General features: G+C 40.0%; 1 protein-coding gene across 2 annotated transcripts in view; it reads right to left on the bottom strand.

The window, feature by feature from the left end:
* Window positions 1–16,729, bottom strand: part of ABCG1 (ATP binding cassette subfamily G member 1) — a 54,726-nt gene that overhangs the window by 32,033 nt on the left and 5,964 nt on the right. Inside the window, exon 3 of one of the 2 annotated variants that reach the window (XM_062573760.1) lies at window positions 7,612–7,650. The exons of the other annotated variant lie outside the window; for it this stretch is intronic. Within the exon in view, the coding sequence (XP_062429744.1) occupies window positions 7,612–7,650 (39 nt within the window). The remainder of the gene's footprint in view (window positions 1–7,611; window positions 7,651–16,729) is intronic. 2 annotated transcript variants of the gene reach the window in all.

The raw sequence follows: 16,729 nt of genomic DNA, 5'->3' as shown, positions 1-16,729 counted from the left end.
CAGACATGGTCAAAGTCTACATTTGTTCAAATGAATCTGACTGACAATATTTCTCTCATGGCTATGAGGTACCTAAGTGAAAACATGATCCACTGTCTTTAAGGTATAATTACACTAGAAATACATTTTAAAAAAATATCTAATATACTTAAGTACAATTCAAAATCTCATTGTGAAATGAGCGGTTTCACTACACACAGCTATCTAGCTATTGAAGTTTACCTAGCTACAGACATTACTTATACAGGTAATGCATTTGTGCCATACTAGAGATGCACAAGTTCAAAGTTTTCATGAAATTTTTCTAACTATATGTGACAAAACAAGGGAAAATAATGCAACTTGTGTGCAACTGGAAAAATAAATAAGCTTCTAATATTGTTAGACTTAATTTCAATGCCAGTTAAATGTTTCTGATCATTATGTGTAAGTGGTGAATGCACTATCTTGCGGTTTTTGTTTGTTTATTTGTTTTTATTTTTTGCCAATAAGTGAGATTCCATTATGCTGTCCATTATGCTGACAGAATAGGGGCTGCAACAATCTGGGTAATGGCACAAGTACCAAACATTGTTCTGTCATGAGATCACAACATTTTGAAAATATTACTACTTTTTAAAATTTCTGTATGTGCATGTTAGAACTAAGTCACCACTCCACTTCCAGTGAAAACCTGAGCAAAATCCAACACAGTAGTTTTAAGTTCAATTTGCCTCTGACTGATGAGTTTCCACTTATATATTTGTAATATTTGTAAAAGTTCTTTTGGATTTTCACAATTATTTTTGTTACCACAGTAGCTTCTACATGCCTTGGTCAAATTCACGGTCCCGTGATCTTAGTCAACTGACATCAAATACATAAGATAAAGACCTTGGAACAGTGATAGAATCTGTTTGACCATTTTTCTCTCATACACTGTTCATTTATTTGTTGATTATAAATTGTCCCTACAGAATGAAAGGACCTGCTACAGAATTTTCTCCTGTAGTGATCCAAAGCACTGACATAAGACTCTTGTAGGTGAAGAAAGTAAAGGTCACATTAGGATTAGTTTCACACAGGGAGATAAATTCAAAATGTAACCAAACCTGCAGTTTGGCTTTGCCTACAAAAATCCCACTATCTATTACCTTAAAAAAAATCCTTGGGGAGATGTTAGCTGAACCTGAACCAAAAAGTCATTTGGAACCAACATCACAGAATCTGACATGAGTCCCAGCAGGTATAGACCCTGAGAAGGGGACCTGTAATCAGTGCAGCAAGAGCACCAGCTAGAGTACTTGAACCATCTGGCCATTTAACCATTTTCTGCAATAAGGCAAAACAACTGCTGGATGACAGCAGAGTCCTTGTTCGGGCAAAGGAACAGTCCTGGCAATTGAGAAGAATTCCTGGCTTTCTCCTATTTCCTCTCCTTCCAGCCCATTTAAATTGTGGCCCTGAGTTAAAGCCTCAGCTTAGTTAAGCTAGAGGCTCATAGTGCCTGGAAAAAAGTAGCATGGGCAATATGAAACCCATAGATTTTCTCTTGAGAGACTGATCCACTGACTTCTAGCAGAGCTGCTCTACCTCTGAACTATCAGTCCAGGACCAGCAGAGACAAGGGTCCCTCATGGGGGTCATCGAAGATCAGTGGTTGGGGTGGGGAGGTAGAAGTCTTCCTAAAGTCAATGCATAAAGAAAAGATGCAACTGCCTTTGGAGAGGTTCACATTTGTCACTCTTACAAAGCTGGAAAGAAAATGGTGTAGGTGGACGGGTGAAGATTGCTCTTCTCAAAGGCTTCCTCCCGAAATTGGTGCCTACGCTCTAATACTGACTAAGCTGCAGGGCTTTGCTTCTGATCTAATCAGATAATGATACACAATTCAAAAGGAGAGGTTAATCTTGACTCGATCTTCAATCTCCTTTCCCTGTGTACAGTTGTAAACACCCTGAAAGCATTTGGACTCACTTCTTCCTGGGTTCTTCAGTATCAGCACCTGCACAGAATGGCTACAGATACAGATAATGAGGGGAGCTGGAAAAGACACACAGACAATCCTTTAAAATGCACTGGTCAATTCACCCCAACTGTGGGGTGTATTATTGCCAGTGTGGCTAGCACAAAAGACAATGACAGCCACACAGCTTTCACCATGCCTATCCCATTCCCTTCATGCCTATGAAGAAGAAAATCACAGAGGACTCCTGCTTGTACCTTTCAGCTTTCCTAGGTGTCCGGGATATGCAGTGTGGATTTTCTGAAGCCCAACTACCACCAGACAACATCCTCATCAGCCCTTTCCTTTCCCACATTTGAGATGCTCAGAGAAGGCAAATACAGCTGCACAGGAGAGCACATCCATTCTGTGCACAGAGCTGTTTCTGGAAAGTTATTTGCAGACCTCAGGTGTTCACCTGGGCTCTATCAGCTCTATCACCCATCCTCTCTAGAGCATGCAAGGGACATTTCCAGCCCCCAAGAAAATCAGCTAGAAAAATCGCTATTAGATTCTCATTCTTTGCACTACTCTGTCAGTGCTTTTGCACTACTCTGTCAGTGCTTTTTGCAAATCAAAGTGCACATTCCCATTAGTTAATGTTAAACTGCAGCATTTTCCATCTACATCCCAAGATACAGCTCCTGCCAGTGCTCTGTCATTGGCAAATCATCACCCAAATAAAAAGAAGTAGAATACAATTATCTAGGATGTAAGCATGCTCTCTTTTATACCCAGCAGGAAAGTGAGGTGCAATTACGCTCAGATTAATACAAAAGGAATTCAGAAAAAAATGTTGGCAGTTGTAAACAGAGAGGCAAAGTTATCCAAACATGTGTGAATAGGACCCACCATTGATAAGCACAAGGGCTACAACCCATGCTCCCTTATAACTTCTCAAGAAAAAGGAACAAACAAAATACAAGCAATCTGATTACAAGACAAATCACTGAGAGCAGAAAATTACTCAACTTACATAATGCAATAAGCTTCTGTTGAAAAGTATCAAGAAAATGTCTTTTCTTTTTATCATTCTTTATACCAATAGCATTCAGGTGGATAAAAAGGCTCCCATTTTTTGCAGTTATTTTTCCTGCTATTTTAGCTTATTATGCTGTTAATCCAGTAGCAACAGATTTGAAGCACTTCTAAGCAACCGATATTCTTTTCTTTTTCATTAAAAAAAAGATCAGGTTATTACTTCTTTTCTTTCCTAGCATTATATCACACTGCCACTAAAAAGGAGAAGGAATAAATACTTCTATAAAAATGCTAATTTCAAAATATTTGTTATACATATATACAGCCTGATTTTGTAAATAAATAAATATATCTATATAGATAGATATTACATATCTATATTCTTCTATTTATTACATAGAATCAGCAAGGTTTGAAGGGACCTCTGGAGATCGTCTAGTCCAATCTCCCTGCTCAGCAGGGTCACCTAGAGCAGGTTAGACAGGGTTGCATCCAGGCGGGCTTTGAAGATCTCCAGAGAAGGAGACTCCACAACCTCTCTGGGCAGCCTGTGCCAGTGCTCCATCACTCTCACAGGGAAGAAATTCTTCCTCACGGTCAGGCAGAACTTCCTGTGCTTCAATTTCTGCCCATTGCCTCTTGTCCTGTCACATGGGACAACTGAAAAGAGTTTGTCCCTGTCCCCCTGACACCCTCCCTTCAGGAGCTTACACACATTGATAAGATCCCCCCTCACTCTTCTCTTCCCCAGGCTGAAGAGGCCCAGCTCTTGCAGCCGTTCCTCATAGGGCAGGTGCTCCAGCCCTCTGATCATCTTCATAGCCCTATGCTGGAATCTCTCCAGGAGCTCCATGTCTCCCTTTTACTGGGGAGCCCAGAACTGGACACAGGACTCGAGATGAGGCCTCCCCATGGCTGAGTAGAGGGGCAGGACACCTCCCTCCACCTGCTGGCAACACTCTTCCTAATGCACCCCAGGAGACCATTGGCCGTCCTGGCCACAAGGGCACATTGCAGGCTCATGGTCCACTTGTCATCCACCAGCACTCCCAGGTCCTTCTCTGCAGAGCTGCTCTCCAGGTCAGCCCCCACCTTGTACTGGTGCCTAGCGTTATTTCTCCCTAGGCGCAGGACTCTGCACTTGACCCTTGTTGAACCTCAGGCGGTTCCTCTCCGCCCAGCTCTCCAGCCTGTCCAGGTCTCTCTGAATGGCAGCACAGCCCTCAGGTGTGTCAGCCACTCCTCCCAGCTTGGTATCATCAGCAAACTTGCTGCGGAGGCACTCTGTCCCCTCATCCAGGTCATTGATGAAGTTGAACAGGATGGGACCCAGTGCTGAGCCCTGGGGGGGTCGCCACTAGCCACACACCTCCAGCTGGACTCCACACCACTGATGACAACCCTCTGAGCTCTGCCTTTCAACCAGTTCTCAATCCACCTCACTGTCCACTCACCTAACCCACACTTCCTGAGCTTGCCTAGGAGGATGTTATGGTAGACAGTGTCAAAAGCCTTGCTGAAGTCAAGGTACACATGATACACTGCTCTCCCCTCATCTACCCAGCCAGTCATGCCATCAGAGAAGGCTATCAGATTGGTTAAGCAGGATTTCCCCTTGATGAATCCATGCTGGCTATTCCTGATCACCTTCTTTTCCTCCATATGCCTAGAGATGACATCCGGAATGAGCTGTTCCATCACTGGTTATATGTGCATATATATAAAAACAGAACTATTAAGAATGTATACATATACATACATTCTCATATTTACATGTATTTATACAGATATGCTGGACGTATCTAGGTATATTTATACATGATATAGAACACTAATGCATTTTTTATATATAAAAATAAAGATAATACAGATAGTATATGCTCACAGAAAAATAAAAGGAGAATTTAGAAATCTTGGTAAGAAGTCAATACATTACTCTTTTCACTCTGAAATGGGGGGGCTATCTGATGCACTGAGACATGTCTACATGATGTGTTGTCTGTAGGCACATTTCCACCACCATATAAATATGCATCATTCTGCTTCATTTGTAACACCTATCATCTGGACAGAAGTTAGAACCCAAGTCAGGACAAGTTTGCTTAGGTTAAATCTGTGGGCAATGGGACGGAGGGCAAAAAAGATGAACTTTCCTTTATCACCACCATAGTCAAAACTCTAGTCTAGCCCTAATGCTCTGTTTCTTGACACTCAACAGACAAGGTTTCAAGGTTTAGCATAAAAGACATTAGCTTCTGTATTTTTAGAATGCACTTTAAGCATTATTCTACATTTATGGTGAAGAAAAGTGTCTTTTAGATAGTAGGCCACATTTTTCCCTGAGCAAGCTTTATTAATTTCAGTGAAATTGTATCAGGGATGAATTTGGTCCAAAATGTTCTACCATAAGATGAAAGTCCTGGCAGACTATCAAGTAGCTATTCTTTGGGTAAAATCTCTCCATTATGTCATTGCTGTGATTTCAGGATTCATTTGGCCCTGTACTTTTAAAGGGGTATAGTATGAATGCCTGAGCTGAGTCACAGGTTATCTCCCAAATTAGTTCCATTTACTTCAAGATGTACACCACTTTTTGCCCTAATTCACTTTGCTCAGGGAAGTTTATTTCCACTATTCAATACCTGTCAGTAAGAACCAAACACAGAGCATGACAATGCTGTAGCCATGCCCTATATGGGAAGACTTGTTTAATTCTTTTTTTATATATATATAAAATTTTTTATTATATTATAATTTTTATAATTGATAATTTTTTATTTATATAATATATAAGCAGAGTATTTAGAGTACACAGGATTCAGAAGACTAATACTCATGCTTTTGTGTGGAAGATAAAGAGTAAGTATAGTAAGGGGTATTATGCATATTGTAGAGTTTTATCCTGGTTTTAGCGGTCCCAAGTGTTACACTATTACTGGACAAGACCCAATCACTCTCTCTGAGCACACAGCCTTACTGTGATCCCAGAGGTCAGACACTTGTGACTGCTTCAGGTAATACATTCCTCCTTGAGGGTTTTACATCATGATTTTCCTGGACAGGAAATCAAATAGCCAACTTTCTTCAGGAATGCTTGTCAATCTCCTCTGACTATTTTTAATATAGCAACTCACACAGTCATAATTTAGGTTTAAAGACAGCAGAATCTGATTTATTATAATTGCAAATGGCAGCAACTCTATTCCCTGTTTGCAGTTACTCACAGCTTTCCCAAAACTTTCACATGTGCGGGAAAAAACGTGTAGGTGTGAGTTCCAATTCAGTGATGGTCTAAGTCATGGGGAAACTTCTGATTGACTTCAACACGTTACTGGCCAGGCACATTACTTTATTTCTTTTTAAATAGGAAGTTTAGCAAAATCAAGTCTGCCAAACAGGTGTAAAAACTGTCTTTGTCTGGTTTCATGATTAAAGGCTAATCACAATGAGCACAAAAACCTGTCCAGGGATTTGAGGAACAATGACAGTAACCTCATTGGCACAAACAGAGCTAGATGAATCAGCCACTCCCAAGACTCTTAGAGGAGACCGATGTGCTCGCTGGCTTTGGAGGGACACCTACCAAGATGTGCCAGTGGGGAAACCAGAGGGGCAATTGCCTACAGGGGAATAGTAGTTACTGTGCTGTGCAGGGAGAAGAGAATTTTGGAATTGTGTAAAACTTATTATGGATGTTCAAGGGAATTATGGAGTGCACAGAAAACTTATTATAGGATATTCAGCAGAAATTCCAAAGATATGGAGAGGGACAGGGGAATGACTGAGGAATAACAAGCGTGGGGAAACAAGAGAAAAAAAAAGGATTAAAGGGGTCAGACACATGTAAATGGGTGGCTGGTCAATATGCTTATCCGACTAAGCACTGTGCTTGACCACTGCAATCTATTCTATGTTCTTATTCAGCCCTAGTTCTAATTATCTCCTGTGTGAGCTCACTCTGTGTGCATGGATGCTAGCAAATACCAAGGGGGATTAGTTGGTGAGTAGAAGAGGTTTGAGTGCCGGCCACAGGAGTAAGCGGCCACAAAACTGAGGGGCTCGTAGGTCCAGGTGCCAGCAACTGGAAGAGACTAGCACCTGGGACCAGATACTGGGCAGACTAAGCATCTAAAACTAACCACTGGAGACATTTGCTTTGTGTGCATGTATAACCCACCAGCAGGCTGTGATCTCAAGCAGCCAGACAGGAGGAACTGCAGTGAGCCATCCTCACTGCTCACATTTGCATGAATGCCACTTTTGTTTATGTGGGTGCTAATAAAGGCACTGCTGTGGTTATGTCGGTCCGTACTGCTGACTGTGGGCATTGCATGCATGTAGGTGCACCTGTGTGTATGTACCTATTGGGAATATATGCCAAAACTGGTTGCTAGCTGGACCTGTAAACACAAAACCACAGCTGCCATTTATCTATGGGGCTGGGGCAGGAGGAATCCCTTGATGGCCTGAAGCCCACTGGACTTTGTTACCACTAATGGTCTTGTTTTAAAATCCCCACAATCAGAAATTATTGCAAACTTCTCATGAACAACTCACAGTTCTGATTAAAAAAGAGCTGAAATCTGACCCAACCAGTTTTCAGAGAGGTCTCTAGTCCACTGTCTGCATGCTTAATATCTACTTACCATCAATTTGCTCTGGAGGAAATTCTCCTTTGAATAATCCTGCAAGATTCAAGGTCAAAAGCCAAACTCAGATGAATAACCTTTCCTTGCCAGTGCATAGCTGCACCCCTCCACACCTTCCCTTGCCTTTCTGATGTTCAGATTGCACCAGTGGCGGCATGTGATACTCACCTGCCTGGGACAAGGAGGAGATGCACAATCCCATGCAGCCACCTGCAGCTTTCAACTTTATGAGACTCAGATAGTATTTTAGATAGTCAGGTCTTGATATTCATTTCCACAAGTATTAAATAAGTTCTAGCTGAAGTCAGTGGCATTTTGACCCATGTGAAATAACTGCCTATTCTCCAACAGCAAAGTATTTACCTTCAATCCCCCCGCCTTTTAATCCTGTATTCATTTACCAATTCTAGTCTTGTTATGTCTATGCTACTCAAGTGTTTAATTTCCCAAGCAAGGTAATGACTGGATCATAATTAAAAATACACCAGCCATTCTGTCTCCGTGCAGCTTCATCCATTTGAGCGGTTCCAGAAGAACACAGCACATGCAACTATGGGCAGAGTTTAATTCCAGTGCTTAATGACAATATTGAAACTTTCAGACTTTTTTTTTTTTCATTTTTGTATTAGCTAACTGCATCACTCCACATGAAATTCCTGTCTTTCTCTTGTCCATCATAAAAGTCTGAGGAACAGGAGACAGAGTAGAGGTCTCATTTATTTAGAAGCCTGACCATTGCATGATTACATTTTCTCTTCTCTATGTAGCAGATGTACTCCAATTATAAACAACATTTGTTATTATTCTAAACACGCAAAGCAGGAAGAAGTATGATTCTTACACAAAAGATGTAGGCTGTAGATACTAGATGAGAGGCAGATGGTAAATTATCTTGTAAAGCCAAGGTCTCTGCCATTTATTTTTCTTTGGAACAGATATATAACGAATAACGAAGAAACAAACAAGTGGTTAGCTCAGTTTGACTCTTATGTAATTCCAAATACTTCTTTCCACTACAAATTTGGACTACTTCATCACTATACTCTCTGAAGAGAATTAAGAGTCTTCAGAGTGCATTTGTTTCTCCCACTACAATCAACTAAGTCTAAATGAACTGTAAATTAAAATACAAACCTAACAGTGACAAGAAATTCTAGTCTGGAAATGTAATTAAAAAGGTTTCCAGTGCTTGAGTCTTGACTTAAGACATATTGCAATATAAGACTCCAGCCACACCATCCTCTAGATGGAATTATTTTGTCCTCATTTTACAGATATTTTTCTGTATTTTATACTAGCTCTTACATACACTATCAAATATTCCTTCTAAAATCTTATTTGACAGAAAGGATCCAAAGGCCAAATTAAACTTAGCCATCTGCACTATGCATATAATTCACAAGCGAGTCATTTTCAGACATTTGTATCACCAGTGGGATAGTCCAACAAGCCTCCTGACAATTACGTTTAGGAACAAAGGAAATAAATACATAAAAACAATTAGATGTAGGAAGCTATGGCGATTTAAATAATTACTGAAAATTACCAGTGTTTCTTGCTCATCCATGTATGTGTTGTGACCTTTTTCCATCACATTTAAACTGTTATTTTGGAGATGAACAAGTTAAAGAATTGGTTGAAAAGTGCAATAGCTCTTCCATTCCATAATTCTTCCAAAGTGATCTGGAGAGATTCGGGAACTCTTAGCCTTTCCTTTTACTAATCAACATAGGCTTTGATATCAAGAAAAAGATAATGATGTTACTGCCTCATACAGCTTGTCCCTCAGCTTGATTAGGAGGTCTCCTTCAGTCCTAGACACTAAAGTTGTTTTTGTAAGTTATTTTTACCCTAGAGGACTGAACTTCCCATTTAGGAAAAATCTAAGCAAGGGCTGTTTTTTTTGCCATCCCCGCTGCCTATGGTGTTAAAGGGAGACAGCTTACTTCTAGGTTCAAAGCCTGGAAGCCTGCACAGCAGGCAGGCAATTGGAACCACTAACATATCATCTTGTTGTTGTACCAATGCTTTTGGTGTATCTTGGAAGTAATAGCTTAAAAAAAGGCATTTTTTCCTCTTACATGGATGTTACTACAACCATGGGTGCATTTCAACAAGATCCCTTATTAAAGCTCTTTATAGAAATGAATCTGACATGAAGAAAGACAGAAGGTTCTCATATAAACACGTAAGCAGACAAAGCAACCAGAAACAAAGAGCAGGAGTCAGTGGTCAATGAATGGAGTAAAGTTACCCCTGAGCCTCAAGGGATCTGTACTGGGCTATGCGTTGCTCACCTTACTCCTAACTTATTTAAGAAACAGGCCAATAGTGAGGTGACAGCAGGAACAGTAAAAGTCTGCTTTACTTCAGAAAACTGGGGAAGAATTTTAAGAAAGAAATGTTAAAGAATTTTAAGAAGAAATGCATCAAGAGCTATTGAACATAAGATACTACATCTGGCTTTGGAAAACCCTGAGCTGAGCTGCAAGTTGGAATCCAGGTAAATAAATATGTCTGCCTGTTCTTACATGCTTTCTCAAGCATTTTTGCCTACTGTCAGAGAAGAGACTCTAAGCTAGGTAGACCTTCTCCGACTTTGTGCAGCAGTTGACTGACCTAAACTCCCATTTTTTTTTCTGTCAAAAATTCAGTCTTTTATGTTAGATATATTTCTTTAAGTACCTCAAGAGTGTGCTACCCACAGAGGTTTTGGGATAAGGCATGGCCTTTTTGCATAATGTATTTAAGGTTTGCCTCAAGGGCATTTTGAGACTGAGTAGTCACCCTTCATTTTGCAATGCTTTCGTTTTTAATCCAAATCAGTTCATTCCTGTATGCTAAACTATCATGTAGATTTTGCTGGGATTCTCCTTGAATTTTGTTTGGAATAATTCTTGAAATATCAGTTTTCAGAGTAAATCCAAACACTGTTTTCTAATAGAGGAAAAAAATGTCCTTCAGTTTTACAGGTGCAGTTGTAAATTACAACGCAGTTGGGTCTACCGAGTCAGGGCCTGTTACTTTTGAGAAATACCATGTTCTTTGAAGCCTGTCTTCTGAAAGCCAGTCAGTTTACTTAGAAGAATAATGCTATACAGTAGTGTAAAGAGATTTATTTTTTAGAGAACACAGCTGAACTCTGCGATCTCAAGTTCCCTGAGAACAAAAGCCTCATCTTAGTAAGCATGTAATTTTAGACCCCATGGGCTTCCATAAGGCATATTTCAAGATGACATTTAAATACACAAGCAAAAATGGACTCTTAAAGCATTTTTATTCTTGGACTAGCTTCTATTCTTGGTTGTTTTGGTGATTTCTCTTTCCTTTTATTGAGATTAAGGAGAACTCTGATCCACCATCATTAGGATGAAGTCTTACAAATACAAAAAGACTCCGATTTACACATCTTTCAGAATTTAGATGCAGCTTCCAACTCTGGACCAAGTTCTTTGAAATACCATCACATGAAAAAAATAAACCTATATGCCAATTAGTGACTTGTTGTGCCATTACCCACATGGCACGGCTGCACACCACCTCTTAAGATAAGATGGTGCACATAGTCTCTACTACCTCAACATCTTGTGCAAGAGATGAGGGCAGATGAGCAGAGGAGAGCAAAGCATTTCATCAGATCCCATTCAGTGTACAGAAAGCTATAGAGGGACCATGCTGACCATGAGGTAGAAACAGTGGAAAATGTACCTCAAGCTCCCAACAACTCATCATCCCCACTGCCATCACCACTTCTCTGGCATATAAGTTCTGAAATACTTAACTGGTCTCTCTCTAAAACTTCCTTCCTTGGCCATGAATTTTCACAACAACTATAAAATTTATTGCATGAAAATATTGGCTAGAATGTAAAACAGGTAGATCATAGACATGCTTCATTTTAATATACAATATCACAAAGAGAAGGAAAAAGGAAAATATATTCTGCTCACATCAGGACTCGGGGACCAAGATTCACTGACTCAAACAAACGCACACATTTCTAAAAAAAGGCACCACTTACAAAAAAAAAAAACCAGCAAACAAGAACAGTGGGTTCCACATGGAGAAAAATAAATAATCCTACTCATTTAGGTGTAACTACTACTGAAATAAGTTCATACTGAGCTGGGAAACAGTTGAAGAGTCAGACTCAGGGGCTGACCAAAATCTGTCCCTGATTACCTCTGTTTTACACAATTCATGCAAGAGGATGCGAGGAATTGTTATGCATCATTTAATATATCATTTTCTATCAATTAATATCACCATAATTTACTCTAGTGACAGTGATTTCTCAGTATATTTTTACCAACTTGAGACAGCTTTAAGTATTAAAAGAAAAACTGCACAGATCTTATCAAGGTTGAAGCATGATTTCAGAAACTCTTCTGTTAAAAATCATACGCTATATTTTCACTAATTTTACTAAAATTTTAAAACACTGAGAAAGAATCCATAAAATGTCCGGTTAAAGATCTTTTACTGGTATCACAGTTCATTTTAACCAGCCTGACTTGCTTATTCTTTCTAACATACATACATTGCATTGCATCCATTCTGCTCTCCAAAACAAAAACACACTCTCAGACAAAGCAGGCTAAAATAGACGGAAACAATACAATCCATCTGTTCAGGAAAGGAAAAAAAAAAAAAAAAAAAAAAAAAGAAAAGAAATAAATCCCTCTCTCACTAAGGGGGTTTCACCACTTCCCGTTCGACATCTCTTCCTCTCATCTTAGCAACAGCGCAGGGAGCAGCCAACCAGGACGGGCTCCCCGGAGCCAGAGCATCGCAGCCGGGGTTACTGCCGTGCATTGACCGCCAGTAACCGCAGCCAGGCAGAGCGCGCATGCAGCACCTCTACCGCAGTGCACCTGCTGCGGATGAGGACAGGCTTTTTCTGACTCCTCGAGCAAAGATTAGCAAATAATTTAGGGCAAACCCTCCCCTTCCCCCCCCCCCCCTCCATAGCACCCCCTCTCCCTGTCATTTGGGTCTTCAGATCTCTCCAGGAGGACGGGAGCTCTGAAATGAAGTCGCACACGAGAAGAACTCCATGTAAAGAAACAAGCCTGTCCAAGTGTGTGTATCTGAACAAACCTGCAACAGATCATCAAAGCCAGTCAGCAAAACTCAGCCTGTTTAAAGCTGTCTGAACAACCTGACAGGGTGTTATGCTTCCATCTTCTTTAGAGATGTGTATTAACAAAACCTTGTATCTGAAATGCAGGTATCTACCTGTTCTATCTCAGATGGCGATGAGCGCTTTTTGTTTTTCAACAATATTAAGCAACCTGCCAAAGATTCTATATTTCCCCATCAGAGACCATACAGCATAAACCCTGTCCTTCATTCCTCTCCTTTCACAGGCAAGCATCATCTGCTCTTTAATGTGCTGAATCTCAAAGTCATGAAGCAATCACTTTATGAGAAAAGGCTGGATCTCGCTGGCTAACTGTTTTCACAGGGTCTGAGCTATCAGAACAACTCCAAAACAATCAGAATTTAATTATGACATTTTCTGCTGGGCATGAATTTCGGTATTGCCAGTAATCAGCATCACAAAATAGTGGGTCACATCCTGACTGGCTGGGGCCCATTCCCTGCGAGGTTACTAAAGATCAAACCCTACCAAACTTAGATTCGAACACATTACAAATGAGTCATTACAGTCCTCAAAATAACAATGGAGAAATTACCAACTAATATGTTGCCCAATTAACCATGCATACTCACAATACTAGAAAAAAGTAACCTCCAAGTTGTTGCAGAATTTTAAAAGCTGTTTTATTATTACTTTCTTCATGGATGCACTTGAGTTATGTAGGAATGGTATTGCCATGGGATCCTATGTTATGTCAAAGATCCCTAGAAACAAATGGATAAATGTCCTTTGGTGTATATATAGAATCAAACAAAGCATGTTCTCAGGCTCTGTGGATCCTGTTTCTCCCCATTTAAGGAACCTATACCTGATCTATCAGAGGATTCTGCTCTTTCTCTTCCCCTTCAAGTCAGCTAGCTGTATGGTCTTAAGAGAAAGGAGAAGGCATTCTCGGATGAAGCAGCTGTAACACTTTCCCGTGGTGTGAAGCTTCCTTTTTCTGGCTTTGCCAGTTCATCCTCATCTTACAAAACATTGTATCTGCTTTAGCAGTCCTGGAGCTTGCTTAAGCTAATCTTGAATGTTGCCAACCTGCAGGAGACTACTGGCACATGCTTGAGCAAAGACTGAATTCAAACACTGAGGCACATTTGCAGCTCTGGGAAAACCTGAAACGTTGCCCCCTCGAGAGCTTGGCTAAGTCACTTTTCAATCTCTTCCTTCAGAACTGGAGAAACAGTTCTTTCTACCCGCTGAGAAAATGCCTACAAACATTTTTGGGGAAAGTGATTGGGGCCCTTTCGAAACGGTAATTCTGTAGCCTTTTCCGAATTTTCATACTGAAGAAAACTCCTACTGAATTGAATGGGTCAAAGATACAGTCTGTTTCATCGAGGACTCGCCTGCCAGATTCATTCTCTTTTAATACATCAACTTCATCAGGAATTACACCACGAATGAATCAAGACCAGAGTCATACCAGTCTTTGTTATGAATCTGATAAAAACTCATTAAAATGAGTGGAACAGGCTGTTTGTAGCAAGCAGCATTTATCACATAATTCTGAGAATGAAATTCACCTTCCTTGTTTTCAAGATGAAAGTGAGATTTAATAGATACATTAGAGATGGTAAAGCTGAGACATAAATCAATGAAAAAAATCTTATTTAAAGACTACTATGGCTTATTTAGCTTCTTTGTTGTTCACAAGCAAAGCAAATTCTCATTTTTCCTGATTTTAATAAAAATTCAATGATGTTAGATACCATACGAGTTTCACTGTTTGAACAATAGGGCTAAGTACAGAACACAATGGCAGCATTACAAATTATTACTCCTTTTGTTAATTTAGAGCTTAACCTTAACATTACTCTGCAATACCATTCTTACTGAGGGGAGTAGGCTTTTTGTTGTTGTTGTTGTTTATTTGAATTCCTCTCCAACATGTTGGCACAAATTCTCTTAGCAAGGAAACTATATTCCTTCCTTTACATTCCAGCACTCACTGAAAAGTTTTAACTAATTCATTACAGCCATGGCGAAAGATGTAGAAATAGCAAAATTTTTTTTGAGCTCCATATCAGAATAGAAACACCATTAATTTACAAGGCACATTTCATAACAGCCTCCGTTTTCCATTAGTGCCATAAGCAGCACCAAAGAACAATATGAACTGAGGTATTTTCCATTTTTCTTTTTTCCATCTTGTGCCTTTATTTTAGCTTACTGTGTTATAAGAATCAGTTGCATTTCCTAGACTGGAGTTTGTATCGTCAAGAGTGTGTTAGGTGTTTCTCTTCTCATACGAAAGTGAATTTAAATATTTCGTACTAGGGCAATAAGAGATCCTTTTAGCACTGGAAACCCCCAAGAAGCACAAAGCTGACACAGCCACCAATGTTTGGAGGCGCAACATTGCCCTTTTGCTGAGCAGAGACAGATTAAAACCCATTGCAAAGCCCCAGTTTCCCTTTGGAGAAGAAACAAGAGGCAGTCAGAGTAATTTCAAGCATGATACATTTATCTACAAGCCTGCTTATTTTAAATAGAGATGTCTAAGATTACACACAAACCATTCTAATTGCAGAACAAGTAACATGATTCAAGGAATCTGATACTTCTGTTCTTACCTTCATTTGATACTGTTTTGCAATTTCATTTCCATGTTTTCTATTTCTCTAATTGAAAATATTTCTATTAAAACTATTCATTTTATTAAAACTGGAGTTTTATTTTTTATTAAAACTGGAGTAGGGAATGTGTCAAGGAGAAAAGTTTATTTCTACAGCATCTCTATAATCTGGCTAGCAATTCACAGACCCACAGATGTGCTGCTTGGAAGGGACCTCTGGAGGTTGGTTCATCCAGCCTTCTAATCCAAGCAAGATGATGACCAATACTAGATCAAGTCAGCCATGCCTTTGCCCAGTCAAATCTTGGAAATGCCCAATGACAGAGAATTCACACCCTCTCTGGGTGACCTGTCCCAGTGCTGCACGACCTTCCTGATGAAAAGGTTTTGTCAAATGAGCTGCTAAATATGCTAAATAAACATGTGGCCATTGGCTCTTCTTATATCAGCTGACCCTACTGAGAAGAATTTGGCTCCTTCATATTTATAACTGCCCTTTAAATAGTTGTAAGCCACTTTTCGGTCACCTCTTAGCCTCTTATTCACTAGACCAAACAAATCCAGCTCCTTCAGCCTCTCCTCAGAGATTCTCCAACCAATTTCTTAACTCTCTGCCAGACTTTTTCCAGTTTCCCATCATCTCTGTTGAACTAGAGGGCCCAAAACTTCACACAGTATCTAAGATGTGGTCTCAACAATGCTGAGTAGAGAAGGATAATAACTTCTCTCAGTCTGCTGGCCACAGCCTCCAAATGTAGTTTGTTATGGGATTTACCTTATTTGCAACAAGAGCACATTTTGGCTCATATTCAGCTTGGGATCCACTGTGATCCCCAAGTCTTTTTTAGACCCTTGGCTAACAGAAGAGTGCCAAGACCTACTGACAGATGGCATACTTCACAGCCACTCTGAAGCTTCCTTAGTGATCCAAGGAAAGAGATACAGAGGAAGACCAGGCAAGGAGTGGAAAATATCAACTCCTACTCAGAGATACCCCCAAAAAAGGTTAATCTTTCAAATCCAGTTGTAGTGACCATAGTCACTGCATAGACTGCATATGGTATAGACCATACCACAACTGGCCATTCAACAGCATGACATCTTGTCAGGATATGGCATTTTGTTCCAAGTCAGGGTACTCACAGACATGTCAACAAATACAGACAGAGGATTTTGGTCTAGAACTCTTTGATTCTTTTTGGCCAGTAGAAAGAGATCCAGCCAAAAACCACAAGTTTTTAAATCCTGCATTGGACACTTTGGCACAGGAACTGTGAAAGAAATGGAATATTTCTTGAGGAAATAAACGTCAAAATGTGAGTTCATTCCACTAAGACAAAGAGTAATTTTGAATGTATGAAAGTTGCTGCCAAACTGCA

This window comes from Rhea pennata, chromosome 1 (assembly GCF_028389875.1).
Source record: "Rhea pennata isolate bPtePen1 chromosome 1, bPtePen1.pri, whole genome shotgun sequence".
Taxonomy (NCBI): domain Eukaryota; kingdom Metazoa; phylum Chordata; class Aves; order Rheiformes; family Rheidae; genus Rhea; species Rhea pennata.
The sequence above is the reverse complement of the archived record's forward strand: the minus strand, read 5'-3'. Positions and strand labels throughout refer to the sequence as shown.